The sequence below is a fragment of the Neolamprologus multifasciatus genome, chromosome 17 (genome assembly GCF_963576455.1).
Source record: "Neolamprologus multifasciatus chromosome 17, fNeoMul1.2, whole genome shotgun sequence".
Classification (NCBI taxonomy): Eukaryota; Metazoa; Chordata; class Actinopteri; order Cichliformes; family Cichlidae; genus Neolamprologus; species Neolamprologus multifasciatus.
Window position 1 is genome coordinate 27,609,050 of NC_140455.1, and position 15,037 is coordinate 27,624,086.

Consider the following 15,037-nt stretch of genomic DNA (forward strand, 5'->3'; position numbering starts at 1 on the left):
CCAATTAGGATACAAACCAATCCAAAGCAGCACTTAAAACTATATAAAGTTTAAACTTTGCACCGAAGTCTAGTAGAAACAGCGTAGAAATATATATCAGGAAGCATGGATTACTTTGCCAGTCTTGGTAGCCGGGGATCAGTCCGCCAGGGCCTCCGTCCTGGCTGCCGCCCGACACGCAATACACCCGACCCCTACGGCGCCTCCTGCGGGTGGTGGACCTGCGGGAGGATGGGCCCATGTCCCCTTTTCGGGCTCCAGGCCCCATGGACTTCGGTAATAATAATAATAATAATAATAATACATTTTATTTAAAAATAGCGCCTTTCAAAGCACCCAAGGACACTGTACAACAGATAAAAACACAAAAACTGAAAATATACACAATGGCCTCGGTGGCCTCAGAATCTCATCTCTGCTTTTCGTGGATGATGTGGTTCTCAGCTGAAAAAGGGTGGAGTGCCCACTCCGGGTCGGGGATGAGTTCCTGCCCAAGTGGAGGAGTTCAAGTATCTCGGGGTCTTGTTCGCAAGTGATAGGAGAAGGGAGCTGGAGATCGACAGACGGATTGGTGATGCGGACGCTGCACTGGTCCGTCGTGGTGAAGAGGGAGCTGAGTGTAAAAGCGAAGCTCTCAATTTACTGGTCGATCTACATCCCTACCCTCACCTATGGCCACAAGCTGTGGGTAGTGACCGAAAGAATGAGATCGCGGATACAAGCAGCGGAAATGAGCTTCCTCCGAAGGGTGGCTGGCCTCTCCCTTAGAGATAGGGTGAGAAGTTCAGCCATCTGGGAGGGGCTCAGAGTAGAGCCGCTGCTCCTCAACATCGAAAGGAGCCAGCGGAGGTGGTTCGGGCATCTGACAAGAATGACTCCTGGGCGCCTCCTGGGTGAGGTGTTCCGGGCATGTCCCACCGGGAGGAGGCCCCGGATAAAGCGGAAGAAGATGGATGGATGGATGGATTACTTTGGGAGAATAGGATAAAAGAGTGTTGATGAAGGACCCGGCTAACCTGCCATTTAAGTAACATCATTGTCAAAATTTAATTTCCATGTCAGTCACTTTTATTTTTTGCAACACCTAACTGTTATTAAGCAGGGCATCAAAGAAAGTGGAAAAGACATGTGTAAAGAGGTTATTGGTTTCGAGGTGACCCTGAATCTGCTGACAAGGCTTTGATAGGCTTAAGCTCAAGGTGGACTGTGGCCCCCTCCCAGCTTCGTTGGGCCTGGAAAGACCACCTGCGGCTGCGTGAAATAAATATGCATTAATGCAAAGCCTCAGCACACACTCCACTATACACAGTATGCCCACTGTCATGCAAGTCTTCAGGCACTTCACACTGCGATGCTGTCAAATATGAACACTGATCCAGGTGAGGATTCACATGCTGCAGGCGTATGCACACAGACACACTAGATGCATGCTGCTCGAGTTGTCCATAAGGTCTAATGTCAGCAACACACCCTGAGGCTGTCTTTTTTTCTCTCTCCCCTGCATGCCTTCCCCTATCGTCTTCTCTTCTACATTCCTCTCACCTCCTTTTGCTAGGTTGTTCTGCCTCTTGTCTCTCCACCACCACCTCTCTCTCTCTCTCATTAACTTTGGTTCCCTCGGGACATCTGTTGTCCAAAGGCAATGTGGCTCTTTCCACTTTCAGGTCATTCAGTGTGTCCTCTGTCGACAAGTAAAGACATTTTCTGGTGAATATGTCTGACACATACTAGCATTCTGACAAACAGTTAGCAGATTCAGGTTCACACCAATTATAGAACTATAATCTAATTTCAGTGTCTTTTTTCTTCGTATAGGACTTAAATGATCATTCATTGATTAGCTGGGTTATCTTTTATGTCCATGTTGTAATGTTTTTGTTCTTATCCCGCCCACACTCCTTTCCCTTTTGCCTTTGTGTATCTTTATTTATCATCTTTGTGAAAGCAACAGAGCTTTTTCTCCCTCCCTTTCATCCTCGCTCTGTCCCCATGTCTGATTGTTCTCTAGGCATGCCCCCTTTTCCCATGTAGGCCGAGACTTACTCCATACATGCCCCCCATGTCTTGGTAATGAACTCACAACTCTTCATCTTTTCCTCATCTTCCCCTCTGTGTTGGACATGACAGATGACTGGGGACCTCCAGAGGTTCTATCCCCAGGGCTGTAGATAAAGGCAACTCCAACCCCAAGATGATCAATCAATCACTTTACACCCCAGGTGCCTGATCAGCCAATTAATCAATCTTGGGCTAGCAGATGTTGTTGCTGTCCCTTAGTGGAGGTGCTGGCAGTGAAGTGGAGGAGGTGGTGTCTCCAACAAAGGCTGAGGGGCTTAAAGTGTCTGGAAGTGTAGTTTCACAGTTGTACCAGAATTTCAATCTTTGGAGGCCTAAAACTCCAATTTTTTTCTAAGCTGTTTACCTTAAACCCCTTTTTAAACATATAAATGTGCAAGGATTGTAAAAAGGGATGTAAATGTTTAACTGGGTTACTATTAAAGCCAGCTGCATAAGATCAAACCCTTTGGTGACCCTTGCCAGTAAACATCAGACTCTGAGGACAGTTCATTGTAATGTGTCCTTAGTCAACAGTTTAGACACATGCACAAACATTGAGACACCCACGCTCACCACCTACACATCTTGGCCTTTGGTTCCTGTCCGAGCCCCTCAGTCCCTGTCCTGAGCAGGTCAGTCCTTTGACCCTTGGTGTCATTACTCACTGTGCTAAGAGATCCCCAGGGAGAGGAATTCTTTCTGTAGCCTGTGGCACTTGTCTTCCATGAAGATGGTATCCATGAAGACAAATTGAATTACCAAGTTTCTAAAGCTGGACAATAGTATCAGCACAATGAAGTACCCGAATACAACTCATTGCCAGTAGTTTCGTTTATTGTTGTGTAGTTTAGTCTACTCGAGTGATTTAATTTATTTATTTTTACTCTGTTAGAAAACATTGCCATCTGAATGGTAGTCCTTCTCTCAATTTGAACTGTTGCTTATTGTTGTTTATTTGATGGCCGGGTTGCTTTCGCTGTGCTCCTTCCTGAGCTGACTTGTCTCATAGTCAGATGTGCTCCGGTGGCATCATCTTGGACTGCAGCTGGTGGTGATAGTCCCTGTCTTGCTCTGGAGATCTGCTGTGAACTGATCGGCCACTTTAGCTTAAACTTGTAGGATGTAGAGAACTGCTTGCAAAGCAGATCTTCTGTCCGCAACTGTTTGCAGTCCAAGATGAGGCACTTGATTTATTGTTCATTTAAAGTACCCAGAAAATAAAATCTTTGCAAGGGAAAAACCTTAGCAGTTGTCTTATTGTTGTTATTTTACTATTGAAATCTAAACATTCAATTTAATAACTCTTAATAATTTAGGAAAACGTGCCTCCTTTCATGGTGCATTCCCACAAGAATCTAAATCTACCACTGCTCATGTTGTGTACAATACCATACTAGACTTTCTTAGACTTTCATTTGATTCTAATAACTGACCATTATGCAGTACCATGGAATAGAGATCTACAGTATTGGTGATTCTCTTACTATGTTACTAATACTTTCAAACAAGGGATTATGTAGCATTGCTGCTAAAACACAACAGAACACAGACAAAGCAAGCAAAAGGTACATTTTTTTTAAATGTTGAGGAGATTGGAGAGGTGCCTTCCTATGAAATTATAATGAATAATTTTAACGATATTTTAATTGCAGTTATCCAGATAATTTACAAAACAATGATCTGTCACAAACAGGTTGCATCACATACATTTGCACATTTTCATGTGGTTTTGTAGAACTTTTTTAGTTGGATTACAGTATAGAACACATCTGCTTCTCATATTAACTACACCATTGGTTATACGTAGTCACAAAAGCATAGCGCAAACAACTAATACCCCAAAACACAGTGTCACGGCCTACTAGTAATTATTTATTGTTGAGTCTGCCATGCTGCCACAGTGACATTCTAGAGAGCAGGATGTGCTGTCACTGTTGGCATGCTGAGTACTTTTTAGAATTTCCACAATATTAAGCATTCCTCACTCGTCATATCTAGGAAAAAGGGAAAAACTATGTGAAAAGTAAATAATACTGCCACTACTTTTGACCCTAGCTTCGTGAAAACAAATTCCCAAGAATAGGTGACTGGAGTGGGACCTTATTGGCGTGACAGGACAGCCATGCTGTCAAGTTTATTTTTGGGTGTCCTTGTGTCCCAGCATGTAAGTGAATCAAAATCAGTAGGCCCACTTTGTTGCAGACCATACTGCAGCTCTTTCTCTACATATGGTCTAAGTCTTGTTATTGAGCTTACAGGTTGTATTTATTTTCTTTGGTGACGTTGCCATTAGAGACCCAATAACACAGATAATTTGGCAGTGGATGTCATTGCCAAAGTATTTTATTATCATTATTATTACCGATGCTTTTCTTGCTACAATCACATTTAAGTGTTAATATCCTTCAGAGTCTTTTTTTGGCTTGTCCAACAGGACCTAATGTGTTTGTTCTTTGGTGTGACCAGGGAGTGTTATGCCCATTAATTGACCACACTGTATCTGACGCACTTATATCGCCATAACCCTACTATTTCCCCCTGGAGACTAATAGCTAGCCGTGAATGTAACTGTTAGTGGTGCACAGTAAATCCCCATGATGCTAATTAAACAGCAAAGGTGAATGGTTTCCAATGGAGTTTTTACAGCTTCTTCTACCAGGACTTGTGTTTTATTAGTGATGCTAAGGGTGAATGGAATACTGCCAGTAGGGTTGGTGTTAGGTGATATCATTTTGCACTCCATCTCATAGATTTGATCTGCCAGTGATAGCTTTTAAAGCTAGAGTTGCAAAGGTTTTAGAGGCACTTAAAAGAACGACCAAGATTTGTGGGATGGTATGTGTGTCTAAAAAAGTGTGTGTGTGTGAGCTGTAGCTGAAAAAAGTATGAAAAACTGATTTTCTTGAAATCCTTTTCTCTTTCATCTTTCATGATTTCTTCTTTGAGCAGCTGTCAACAAGAATGGCAACAGCAAAATTCACCTTCCAGCTATGTTGTCATCAATATTCCATTCACACATTGACCCATCTCTCTCTCGGTGTAGCCTTCATTTCATCATCTCTACACCATGAACTTACCCTTCCCTTGCTGCATCCATCTCAAACCTTCCACATGCCACCTGCACCTCCACCGTGCTAATTAACACCGGCGCACGGTCACATTGTGCTACCCTTTGACCCACTCCCTGCCTGTCAGAGCAAACAGGACTTGAGGCTTGCGGCTTCAGTATTAGTTTGTCACAGAGCCCTGTCGCACAAGTCTTTGATAGATGGGCCCTGGTGAGCGGCTCTGACCCACTGTGCTGCAGCGCTCACTTGGATAGTGTGAGGGAGCATTGATTATGATGCTACTCGTGACAGGGGTGAATCAGGGCTGAGCTAATGGTGGCAGGGGTAAGACAAAAGAGACCAAGGTTATGGATGAGGTGCTGTTAGTTAATATGATGAGATTTGATTTGTGCTCCATCGATCATGGCATCTCGCAAGATTATTTTTATCTTGCATGATTTATAAGCATGTAGCGAGACTACAGTGAAACAGTCACCTTATTATATTACAATACAGAAGTCTCCATCATTGAGGTGTGAAATGAAAAATGTAATATGTGCTTTTTCTTAAGCACTGAGAACTTTTAGTTGTTTGTCTGAATTATAGTTTTTGCTAGTGGCAACTATTATTATTGTGGTATCCTGTCTTTAGAGTATAGATCCTGAGGATCAAGATAATAGTTCTCAAACTTTCTACCTAAAGGGTTTGTACTATATCAAGTGGTGTATATTTTAGTAGATAAAAGATGGATTTACCCCTTTTAGGCTAAAATAAAGCATTTTATTCAAGCGAAAGTTTTTGTTTCTCATAATTTATATTCGGTGTCCCGTTAGAAAACAAAAACTTTACCTACATGTGACTGTAAACCACTTTAAGTTGGTCTTTTTGTCTTCTCAGTTCTGGAATGAACACAGAATAATTAAAAGGTGACTGTTTAACTAAGGTTTTGGGGACGAAATGAGCGCTAAGCAAGAGTGTGTTGCTCTCCCTGTCAATAGGCTGTGACATGAACTTGCAGCATTTACATTAAATCATTCATTTCACTTTATAAAATTCTTCTAACTACTCAAACTGCTTTACACTGCATACCACGGTTATATCCTTTACACAATTTTGCAGTATATTTTCAAAACACTAGTGGGACATGTTACAAATATAAGCATGCAAGCATATGATTATGATATTCCCTATACCTGTCTTGTGCAGTAAGCCTGCTCAGTGCTGCAGATAATAGTTTTATTTCAGCATCTTGGAATCTTTTAAAAGAAAAAGGAAGTGACAAAGAATACTTTAAATAAAAAGGCAGGTGTGAAAGAAAATAGTGTATATGGGAGCAATTTAGTGAGGGAACAGGCGGCGGGTGGGTGGGGAGAAGGGGGGCTGACGCAGCAAAACCCACCTGTTCTCATCCCTCTTCCATCCTCCTCTCTTCTGCTCCTCCTCCTCCTCCCCTCTCATGCGCCCGGCTCAAACTGCGGCAGTCAGCTAATTAAAAAACATGGTTGTCCTTAATTATTCAGCGGTTGGCTAATTGATATTCACAGAGGCGATCACCTCCCCTAAACGATTCGTTTAATCTGACCACCGCAGTCTCACTTTCAACCGCCTGTCACCATCAGCCACTGTGCTACTGTATTTAATAAGGGGAGATGGATGCAAGAAGGCTGATATAAAAGTTTGCCGCTAATGTTAATGTTACTTCCTGGGCTACAAATTGTAGTGTGTGGTCTCGATGGCTAGTGGGAGGGTCCTGTTGTGAGCCTTCATATTTTAACTAGGTTTTTTTAGTTTTTTAAATCTATGTTAAGGTCTGTTGCACAGTAAAAATGTGGAATTCAATAACGTTGGTTGAATCATCCGCTGGAGTGTTACAGAATATGACAGTGAGTTACTGTCAGGGGGAAATCTAGATATCACATGTGGAAACTTTCCCCGCCATTGCCATTGTTTTTTTATTTACCTGGTTATTAAAATATAAAGACACACTTGGCTGAGGCTCCATGTCCCATCAAACAGCCTCATCTCCCTTCTTGACGCCTCCATAGATAAATCACCTTTTATTGTCCTCTTTCTCTTTGTCTCTTATCTCGCTCTTTTCTTTTCACTTTCAAGTTTACTTTCTTTCTTTTTTTTGCCCTTCTCATTCTCTTCCTCCCCCAACTCTTACCCATGCTCTCCTCCTCTAGCCGTGACCGCCTCTTCATTAGGGGAACAAAAGGTGTATGGGCAGTGGTGAAGTCTGTCCTATTGTTTGGCCTTTAGTATGATTAGATTATCTTTAAAGTCTGCTGAATGGGATTAATCAGTCAGAAGTAATCCTGACAGAGTGTGTGTGTGTCTGGGCCAGTGTGTGTATAATAAAAAATGAGAGGCAACCAGCTCGCATGAAAATTGAACACATGCACTAGCCAATGTGCGCAAAAGACATTCACAAACACATACACATTAAAAAAAGAAAGAAAGAAAGAAAATCCCTGGGTACACATTTCTGTCACAACCTCTCCTCTTTTAATGACCCCTTTAGTCTCGCCCTTAGCACACATTTATCTCTCTGTGGGTACAGCTGCTCGGGCTGGTGTGGGTGTCTGTGTGTGATGATTTGTGCGTTACAGATCAGCGTCTGAGCCATTGTTTGTGTCTTGGCGTCTGCATGTTTTGTCTTTTCTCTGCAAAGCTAAAGTCTTTAGTCACCACCTACCAGCGTAACATTGAGTTTGGACACACTCGTGACAGTACACAGCCCCCCTGCCAATCCTCTCTTCTCTCTTTCCCTCTATCCCACCATCCCTTGTTTCTTCTTCATTCTAAATTGAGCTGTTGGCAGTAGACAGTTTTTTGGCACCTCAATGAACCTAATCTGGTCTCTCAATATCTTTGACAATCAATCCTAGAGGCCACGATTGCAGGCTCGGAATCAATAACACGTTTAAAGGTCATTATAGTTATACTAGTAGTGTGCTTATGGCACGCTTTAAACTGTCTACTTCAGGGTACATTCACCCAGCGATATGATTTAGGTTCAAGTTCAACTCGATTCCATCATGAAGTGCAGGCAGCTTTACAATAGCCCTTCAGACTTCTAAGGGGCACACAATAGAGACAATTGCCCGACCACAGCACTAAGGCTAGCTAATGTTAGGTTGTGCTTTGGACAGAAGAGACAGTGGCAGCTAGGGCATGATGTTGCTTTGCTGAGTATTGCCAGGAATGTGATTATGTGGTGCTGTGGCTTTTGTTTTTTTCCCTGTATATGTCTGTAGAGATATCTTAATGGTTATGTGTATGCAGGTGTTTGGCTGTGTGGGAAGGTTTCTATCTTGTGTGTAGCAGGGAAGCTCGGAGCATCCACTTGACTTTGAAACTTCCCCCCACTCGTCTCATTTGAGGACAGCCCCACTCTGAGACTCCTCGCTGCTCCTCATCACAATGCATAGAGCATGCAGCTTCGCCTGCAGTGTGTTGAGCAGAACACAGATGGTTATCAGCGTAGCAGAGACTCGATGGGGAAAGGCAATTTTTTTTCTCCATACGTTATATTTTCTTCCTACTTGTTTCCTTCAACTTTCTATATTGTTTAAAGGAAATGCTTGAAGGCTCCATCTGTGCTGTGGCTTTTTCAATAGTCCTCAGCAGTGAATGTATGCAGCCATGCATATGTTCATACTTGAATGGCTTATTCTTATATGCTACAGTCATGTGAAAAAGAAGGTTTCACAGAACACCATACAGGCTTTTGAAAAACTAAGTACACCTTATTACTAACGAGGTTGAAGTAATACATTTTCTGCATGAATTTTTCTGTCTCTCACATCATTGTGACTTCTCTTTTCAACATTGCTTTAGTTCATTGAGGTTTCCATGCTTCCGTCGATGCATAGGGCTCTTAAGGTCCTGCCAGGTCTGGACTTTGTCTGGACCATTGCAATATCTGGATTATTTTCTTTTTCAGCCATTCTGTTATAGGTTTACTGCTGTGTTTGGAGTCATTGTCCGGTTGCATGACCCTATTTTGGCCAAGCTTAGCTATCATTAAGTCATGATTGTTTTGCAGCTACCAATCACGTAACTGTTAGCATTAACACAATTGCTTCCCTCAGGTCATTGCTGAAGTCTTTTCTTCTTGGCATTATGTTAAAACACACCTGAATGGTCGAGGCCAACAAACTGGAAAACAACCTCAAAACGTGTGCGTTTATACAGGTGCTTACACTTACTGATGATCAATTAATCATCAGTGCATTTGATTAGCAGCACCTGGCTGCTACTTACCTTCATAATTTCTATGGAAGCTGCATAAAGTCCTGTGAAATCTTTCTTTTTCACATGACTCTATGTATGCACAAGTCTGTGTATGCTAGTGAGAAAGAAGATTGAGAGGACAGAGTGTGAGTATTCAGGCAGAACAGTGTGGCAGCCAGTCACTCCTAGTCTCTGAATACTAAAACTCCCCAAATGTCACTTTGAAGAAGTTCATGAATGAATCAGTATGTTTTTTTTGCTCAGTCTTTCACCTTTTCTTTCTCTTGTTTCTTTTCAATGCTTCTTTTATTCAGGAGATTGGAAGGAAGGTAAGTCTAGAAGTCTTTACCCTCACCCTAAAGTGACACTTCTCTCTCACATGATCATGTGGAGAATTTCTTTTCCTGTGTAGCTTATACGACATGTTTGATTTGTCTTTCCACCAACAATTATTGATGCAGATCTCTTACTCCCAAAAAACCCCTCTAGATGACTACTTCCTAGCGAAGTTATTTGTTCTAAAAGCATGTTATACATCTTAAAAATGGTATCTTATTTACTAGATATAAAATCCACTTGGAACTGGTCTATTAATTTTAATTCATCACAGTTTATAGCCTTGGCTGTTAACATATCTATCAGTTTTGGCAAGTTAATGATGATAAGTAATTCCATTAATCAAAATAGGTGGTCCAGATAGTTGTGTTGTACTTTCTTTTATGGTTAATAAAAATGCCATCAGTATTTATCATTTTGCTTGAGTCACCGGTTCACATTCTTTTTTTCCTCTCTCAAAAAACGGATATATCAGGTCTTATCTTTTTCTATATATAACATAGAACTTGAGCCAACTGTTTAATGAAGGTCACAGTAGAAAGGAGGACAGTGAAGATAGGTCGGCTTTGTAAATATATATGCCAGATCGTGATGCCTGTTTGCAGTGAAAACTGATTTTATCTTCTTGGTGTGATAGTATTTTAGCCAGAGACTTAACACAAGAGGACAAAGAAACACCTGCAGTACTTGGCAAGGCATTATAAGTCGTATTCATATGTGCACACAGGTGTGTTTCTTTTAGACATTAAGCATATATGCACAAATCACCATTACCTCTATTGGTGCACACGTAACGAAATCAGATGAATCCATATTCAACACTGATAATAACAAAGGGAAAATATGTTTTTAGATGTTCTTTGCAAATCTATGCAAAACATGAAATCTCTCACAAAAGTATCGAGGCATTAGTTTAGTGCATTTTATTAAGCCCTTTGTAAAAATGACTGAGATTATTTTTGGTTCAGTGTCTGCAGGCTTTGCACGCCTGAATTTGGCCAACAAATTTAGTTGTGTAATTCATTAACACTTCTTGGGAGTTCCTCTTAATTCTGCCAGGTTGTGTATTACATGTCTGTGAATTGCTATCTTCTGGTTTCTCTGAAAATATTCACTAGGATTTAAATTAGGTATTTTGCCAATCCGGTTGTTAAGTCTGACGTCACTAGCTGTGTCTGGGCCTAAACTCCGCTGGAGGTCCATATATCAAACGATCACTATGGCATTACTGAGAGTTGAAAAACTGTCTAAAGTCTTTCATCTTTAATAAAATGATCAGTGTTTTGCTCTACCAGGTGTAGCAATTGAGTTTAACATCCAGGCATCCATGAAAACGGAATTTATGACATTTAATGGAGTTAGAAGTTAGCAGGAAGTTAGCTCGCTAGCTTCTATCTAAATACAATATAGCATGTCATGACTGCGGGGTTTTGGAAACAAATTAAAACGTACAGCTCTGTTATCACTTCCAACATAAATGAAGACAGAAAACTAAACAGCAGTGACGTTTGTAGGGTTACTGAAGTTTGGCTAGCTGGTATATAATGATGTGCTACGTGACTGCTAGTGACACAGCTATGTTAGCATAATATAAACAAGCTAACTTTTTTTTAATGACCGGATAGCGAGGTGCTTCCACCTCCATGCTTCACTGAAAAGGTGGTAGTAAGTTGGCAGGCTCATGTTGTTTCCCGTTTCTGACCAAAGAGACCTTTTGTCTCATCAAACCACAGAATCCTTTTCCTTATGCTCTAAGAGTTTTTTTTTCAGTTAACACTTTTTCCAAACTCAAAGTAGGGAGTATTTTACTCAAAAATGGCTTTCATGTAGCCACTCAACCATAATATAGTAGATGAAATGGTTGTCCTTCTGACAGGTTACATGTCTTTGAAGTTCTACTGGAATAATGAAACACTATTCTTCCAAAAAACAGTGTCAGATTTGGTATTTTGAATAAGGTGGTGAAATGTACTGTCAAACAAACCAATCAAGCCAGTCAAAATCTCCCATGGGTATTCAGTTGTGTTGAGATCTGATGACTGTGAAGCCAATGCATTTGACTCACCAGGAAGTGACTGCTCCTATCAGGGTAGAAGTATTTTATCATAGGATGAAGTTGATCTGTTGGAACAATTTTGAAAGTAATGTCACTGCAGGGATTTTAGTTTTTGTTTTGTTTTTTACTTTAAATTTCCACATATTTCTGTGTCCAGTTTGCAGTAATTATTATGGTAAGTAGGATGCACTCAACTGTAATTGGTCTTGAATCCATTTTCAATTTTTTAATCATCTATGTTTGTGAGTACAGTGCACAAAATGTGTAGAGCAGGGGTGTCAAACATAAGGCCCGAGGGCTAGAATCAGCCTGGCGGTGACTCCATTCTGACTCACTAAATGGCTTTGGAAGTATGAAGGCAGGCATAAAGTTTTGGACTTCTAATTGCATTTCTTTTTAAGGTTTTACAGCTTTTCCTCCTAAAGACCTCCTCAACAGTCATTCATACTACACCAAACTAGTTAAGTAATAGATAAACAATTAAATGGCAGAAAAGTCCCCCTTTCCCCTTTTTCTGCTATAGAAATTTAGGTTTTTAGAAAAAGGAAAGTTTTCATCAATTAACAAAAACTATGTTTTATAAATCCAGGACAGTCTAGGCCAGGGGTCGGCAACCTGCGGCTCTTTAGTCCTTATAGTGCGGCTCCGCGTGGTTTGGGAAAAGTATTTAGCTGAAGTGTATTTTATTTATGTTAGTTCTTTTTTAACTTGTAGTTCGAAATTGGAAGATTATTGTGATATTGAAATATAAAAATAAAATTATATTCTATTATTTTTGTCATCGCTCAAAATAAGCGTCACACTCGCGGAAGCCGGTGTACCCGCCGAAATGCCGTGCATTTATCGAGACTTTCAACCCCAGGTAGGCCAATTATGGATCTTCGGATCCACATTATGTCAGCAGCTATTCTCCACCGTGAACTATGTTATAAATAAGCACCGCTCACACCTCACAGATTACGGTCCTGCGTAAAGATGAAAGTGACTTCGTACAGCCCCAATTTGCAGACGCTGTGCGCAGAGGTTCGGGAGCAGAAGTCCCATTGTAAACATACCATGGCAGACCCGACGATGTTTGCATGAACACGCTTTTCACACATGGTTGCTGTACACATACAGCCGGCTGTAGCTTTGCAGCTCACAGCCCGACACACACCAACACAACAGCATAGATAGCACAGACATTAAGGCGGCGAGGCGTGATTGCGGGTGCCGCTCAGGTGCGTCTGCCTCCCCTGCAGCGGCGCTGCAGACCACGCCTCGCCATACACATTAACCAGGTAAAATACATATTTAGGCAGTATCTTTTAGCAGCATATTGCTTTTTTTCCAATTATTTTTTAAAAGTCAGGTCAAGGCTCCAAAAGCCCAAAGGCGATATAAGGGTGGCGGCTCACAACAGTTTTTGTTTGCTACATGGATCATTTTAGTTCAGCTGGGTGTCTTTCCTTTTGTTATATTTCTTTAAGAGTTCAAAATGTGTTTTTACATAAATAAAATGTTATTTTATCTGTAGCACTTCATGGATTTCATAAGCAACACACCTTAGTTGTTCACACAAAGCATAAAGGTAAAAAACAATAAACCGGGTCCAAATGGCTCTTTGGGTCTTAAAGGTTGCTGACCCCTGGTCTAGGCGGTGATCTATCAGAATAGTTTCTGTTATTTTACACATTTATCATGTAGAAATGCATCTCTTAATCTTATAACGAGATATCTCTTGGATTATATGTACAACAAAAACAAGAGTTTGTGTTCTCTTTATATTCACACTATAAACACTAAACTCTCATTATGGGTGCCTTTAATGTGTATTTATGCTTGTCTCATGTGTGTTATGCTCTTTTTGAACTGGCCATGCTCAGCACCTAATTTTTGTCCTTCTCCTTAGGCCAAGCAGGTGGAGGCCAAGGAAGCAGATCTAAAGAAGCAGGATGCTTTTTACAGAGAGCAAGTGGCCCGGCTGGAGGAGAGGGTAAGAAGTAATTTGCAGTTTACACCAACTCGAAAAATGGGCGTAGCTGGCATGTACGATCGCTCACAAAACTAGATGTACGATTGATCTTATGGTAATTATTTATTTTTAAAGTATCACTTTTAATGAGTTTGACTTTTACAACCTTTCCCTGAGCTAAATTTTCAGTTGAAATTGGAGAAACGTACTTATTTATCCAGCTTGTTTTTCTGTCAAGGTTTCCTAAGTTTAAATTTAAAAAAGTTTACAATATGACGGGGCAATTTTTCTTTTGAAAATGGTAATTAAATCCAAAACTCAAGAACATTCACATAACTCTAAGAATAATTTAAGAGAAAGTAAAGTAAAAAATAAGGAGGTGGATAGTAGAGTAATAGATAGTAATGGATAGTAGAGTAATAGATAGTAATGGATAATAGATTAGCATGAAAGCTAACAGAAAATACAACTTTCTATTTCACAACACAAAGCAAAGTCTTAATGAAATATTGCACTGCATGCTCACCAGGTGAGCTGGTGTCATTGCTGTTTTCAAGAACCTGCACCATAATGTGCTGCAATAGTTTCTCCTGGGTAAAAGTTTACATACATCATTGAGCAAACCAGTCAGTCACTAGCACACTGCAGTGCATACAGAAGCACACATACCCAGTGTACGCACAAATAAGGGCACACATGTTCGAACTCTCAATTCGACCATTATGCACAGTAGGCCTGGTCCCTACTGGGCTCAGCCAAAGCGGTCACATTTATTTTTCCTCTTCATCCCACTGCCCCACTGTTTTTGTCATCATCCTTGAACTTAAACTCTGCATGCGTTCCCCAGTGTGGTGTGTATTGCTGTCCTTCGCTCTCTAGTTGGCTGCCTTGCTGTAATTGTCTTGCTGCCCCTTTTTGGCTGTCACTTTAAATTTCAACCTCCGTGCCTGGGCCAAACAGATAAAGGGTTAAATCTAATTCATCCCGGCATGTGTCCTTCTGTTTCTCGAAAATGACACTACCCTGATGTTCCTTGTAAACTAGTGTCCTATGGATTGGGACATGGGTCTGCTGCCGTGCTTGGCGCACTTCAAATGACAGCTCCATGCTGGTCCCAGTGAGAGATGCCTGCAAGGCGGGGGACCAGGGTCAAATGCCCTGTTAAAGTGTGCTAAAAAGAATACCTTCATGTGGCTCTCAAATCATAAGTATATCTCAAGAAGGGTATAATGCCCTATTTAGTGTGCTTAAATTGACACCTTCATGCTGGGAAGGAGTTTTCTCCCCTTTGAAGGGTTAAAAAGTCAAATGGCCTCTACGGTGGAAGCCAAATGGAAATTTTACCCA

The 15,037-nt window shown here is 41.0% G+C and overlaps 1 protein-coding gene across 6 annotated transcripts in view; it reads left to right on the top strand.

The window, feature by feature from the left end:
* The window catches only part of chchd3a (coiled-coil-helix-coiled-coil-helix domain containing 3a), an 82,151-nt gene that overhangs the window by 36,247 nt on the left and 30,867 nt on the right, over nucleotides 1-15,037 (top strand). For 3 of the 6 annotated variants that reach the window (XM_085137506.1, XM_085137508.1, XM_085137511.1), the window contains 2 exons: nucleotides 9,659-9,673; nucleotides 13,628-13,711. In XM_085137506.1, coding sequence (XP_084993632.1) covers nucleotides 9,659-9,673; nucleotides 13,628-13,711 — 99 coding nt within the window. Of the gene's footprint in view, nucleotides 1-9,658; nucleotides 9,674-13,627; nucleotides 13,712-15,037 lie in introns of those variants that run through there. The other 3 variants (XM_085137507.1, XM_085137509.1, XM_085137510.1) reach the window with 2 other exon arrangements.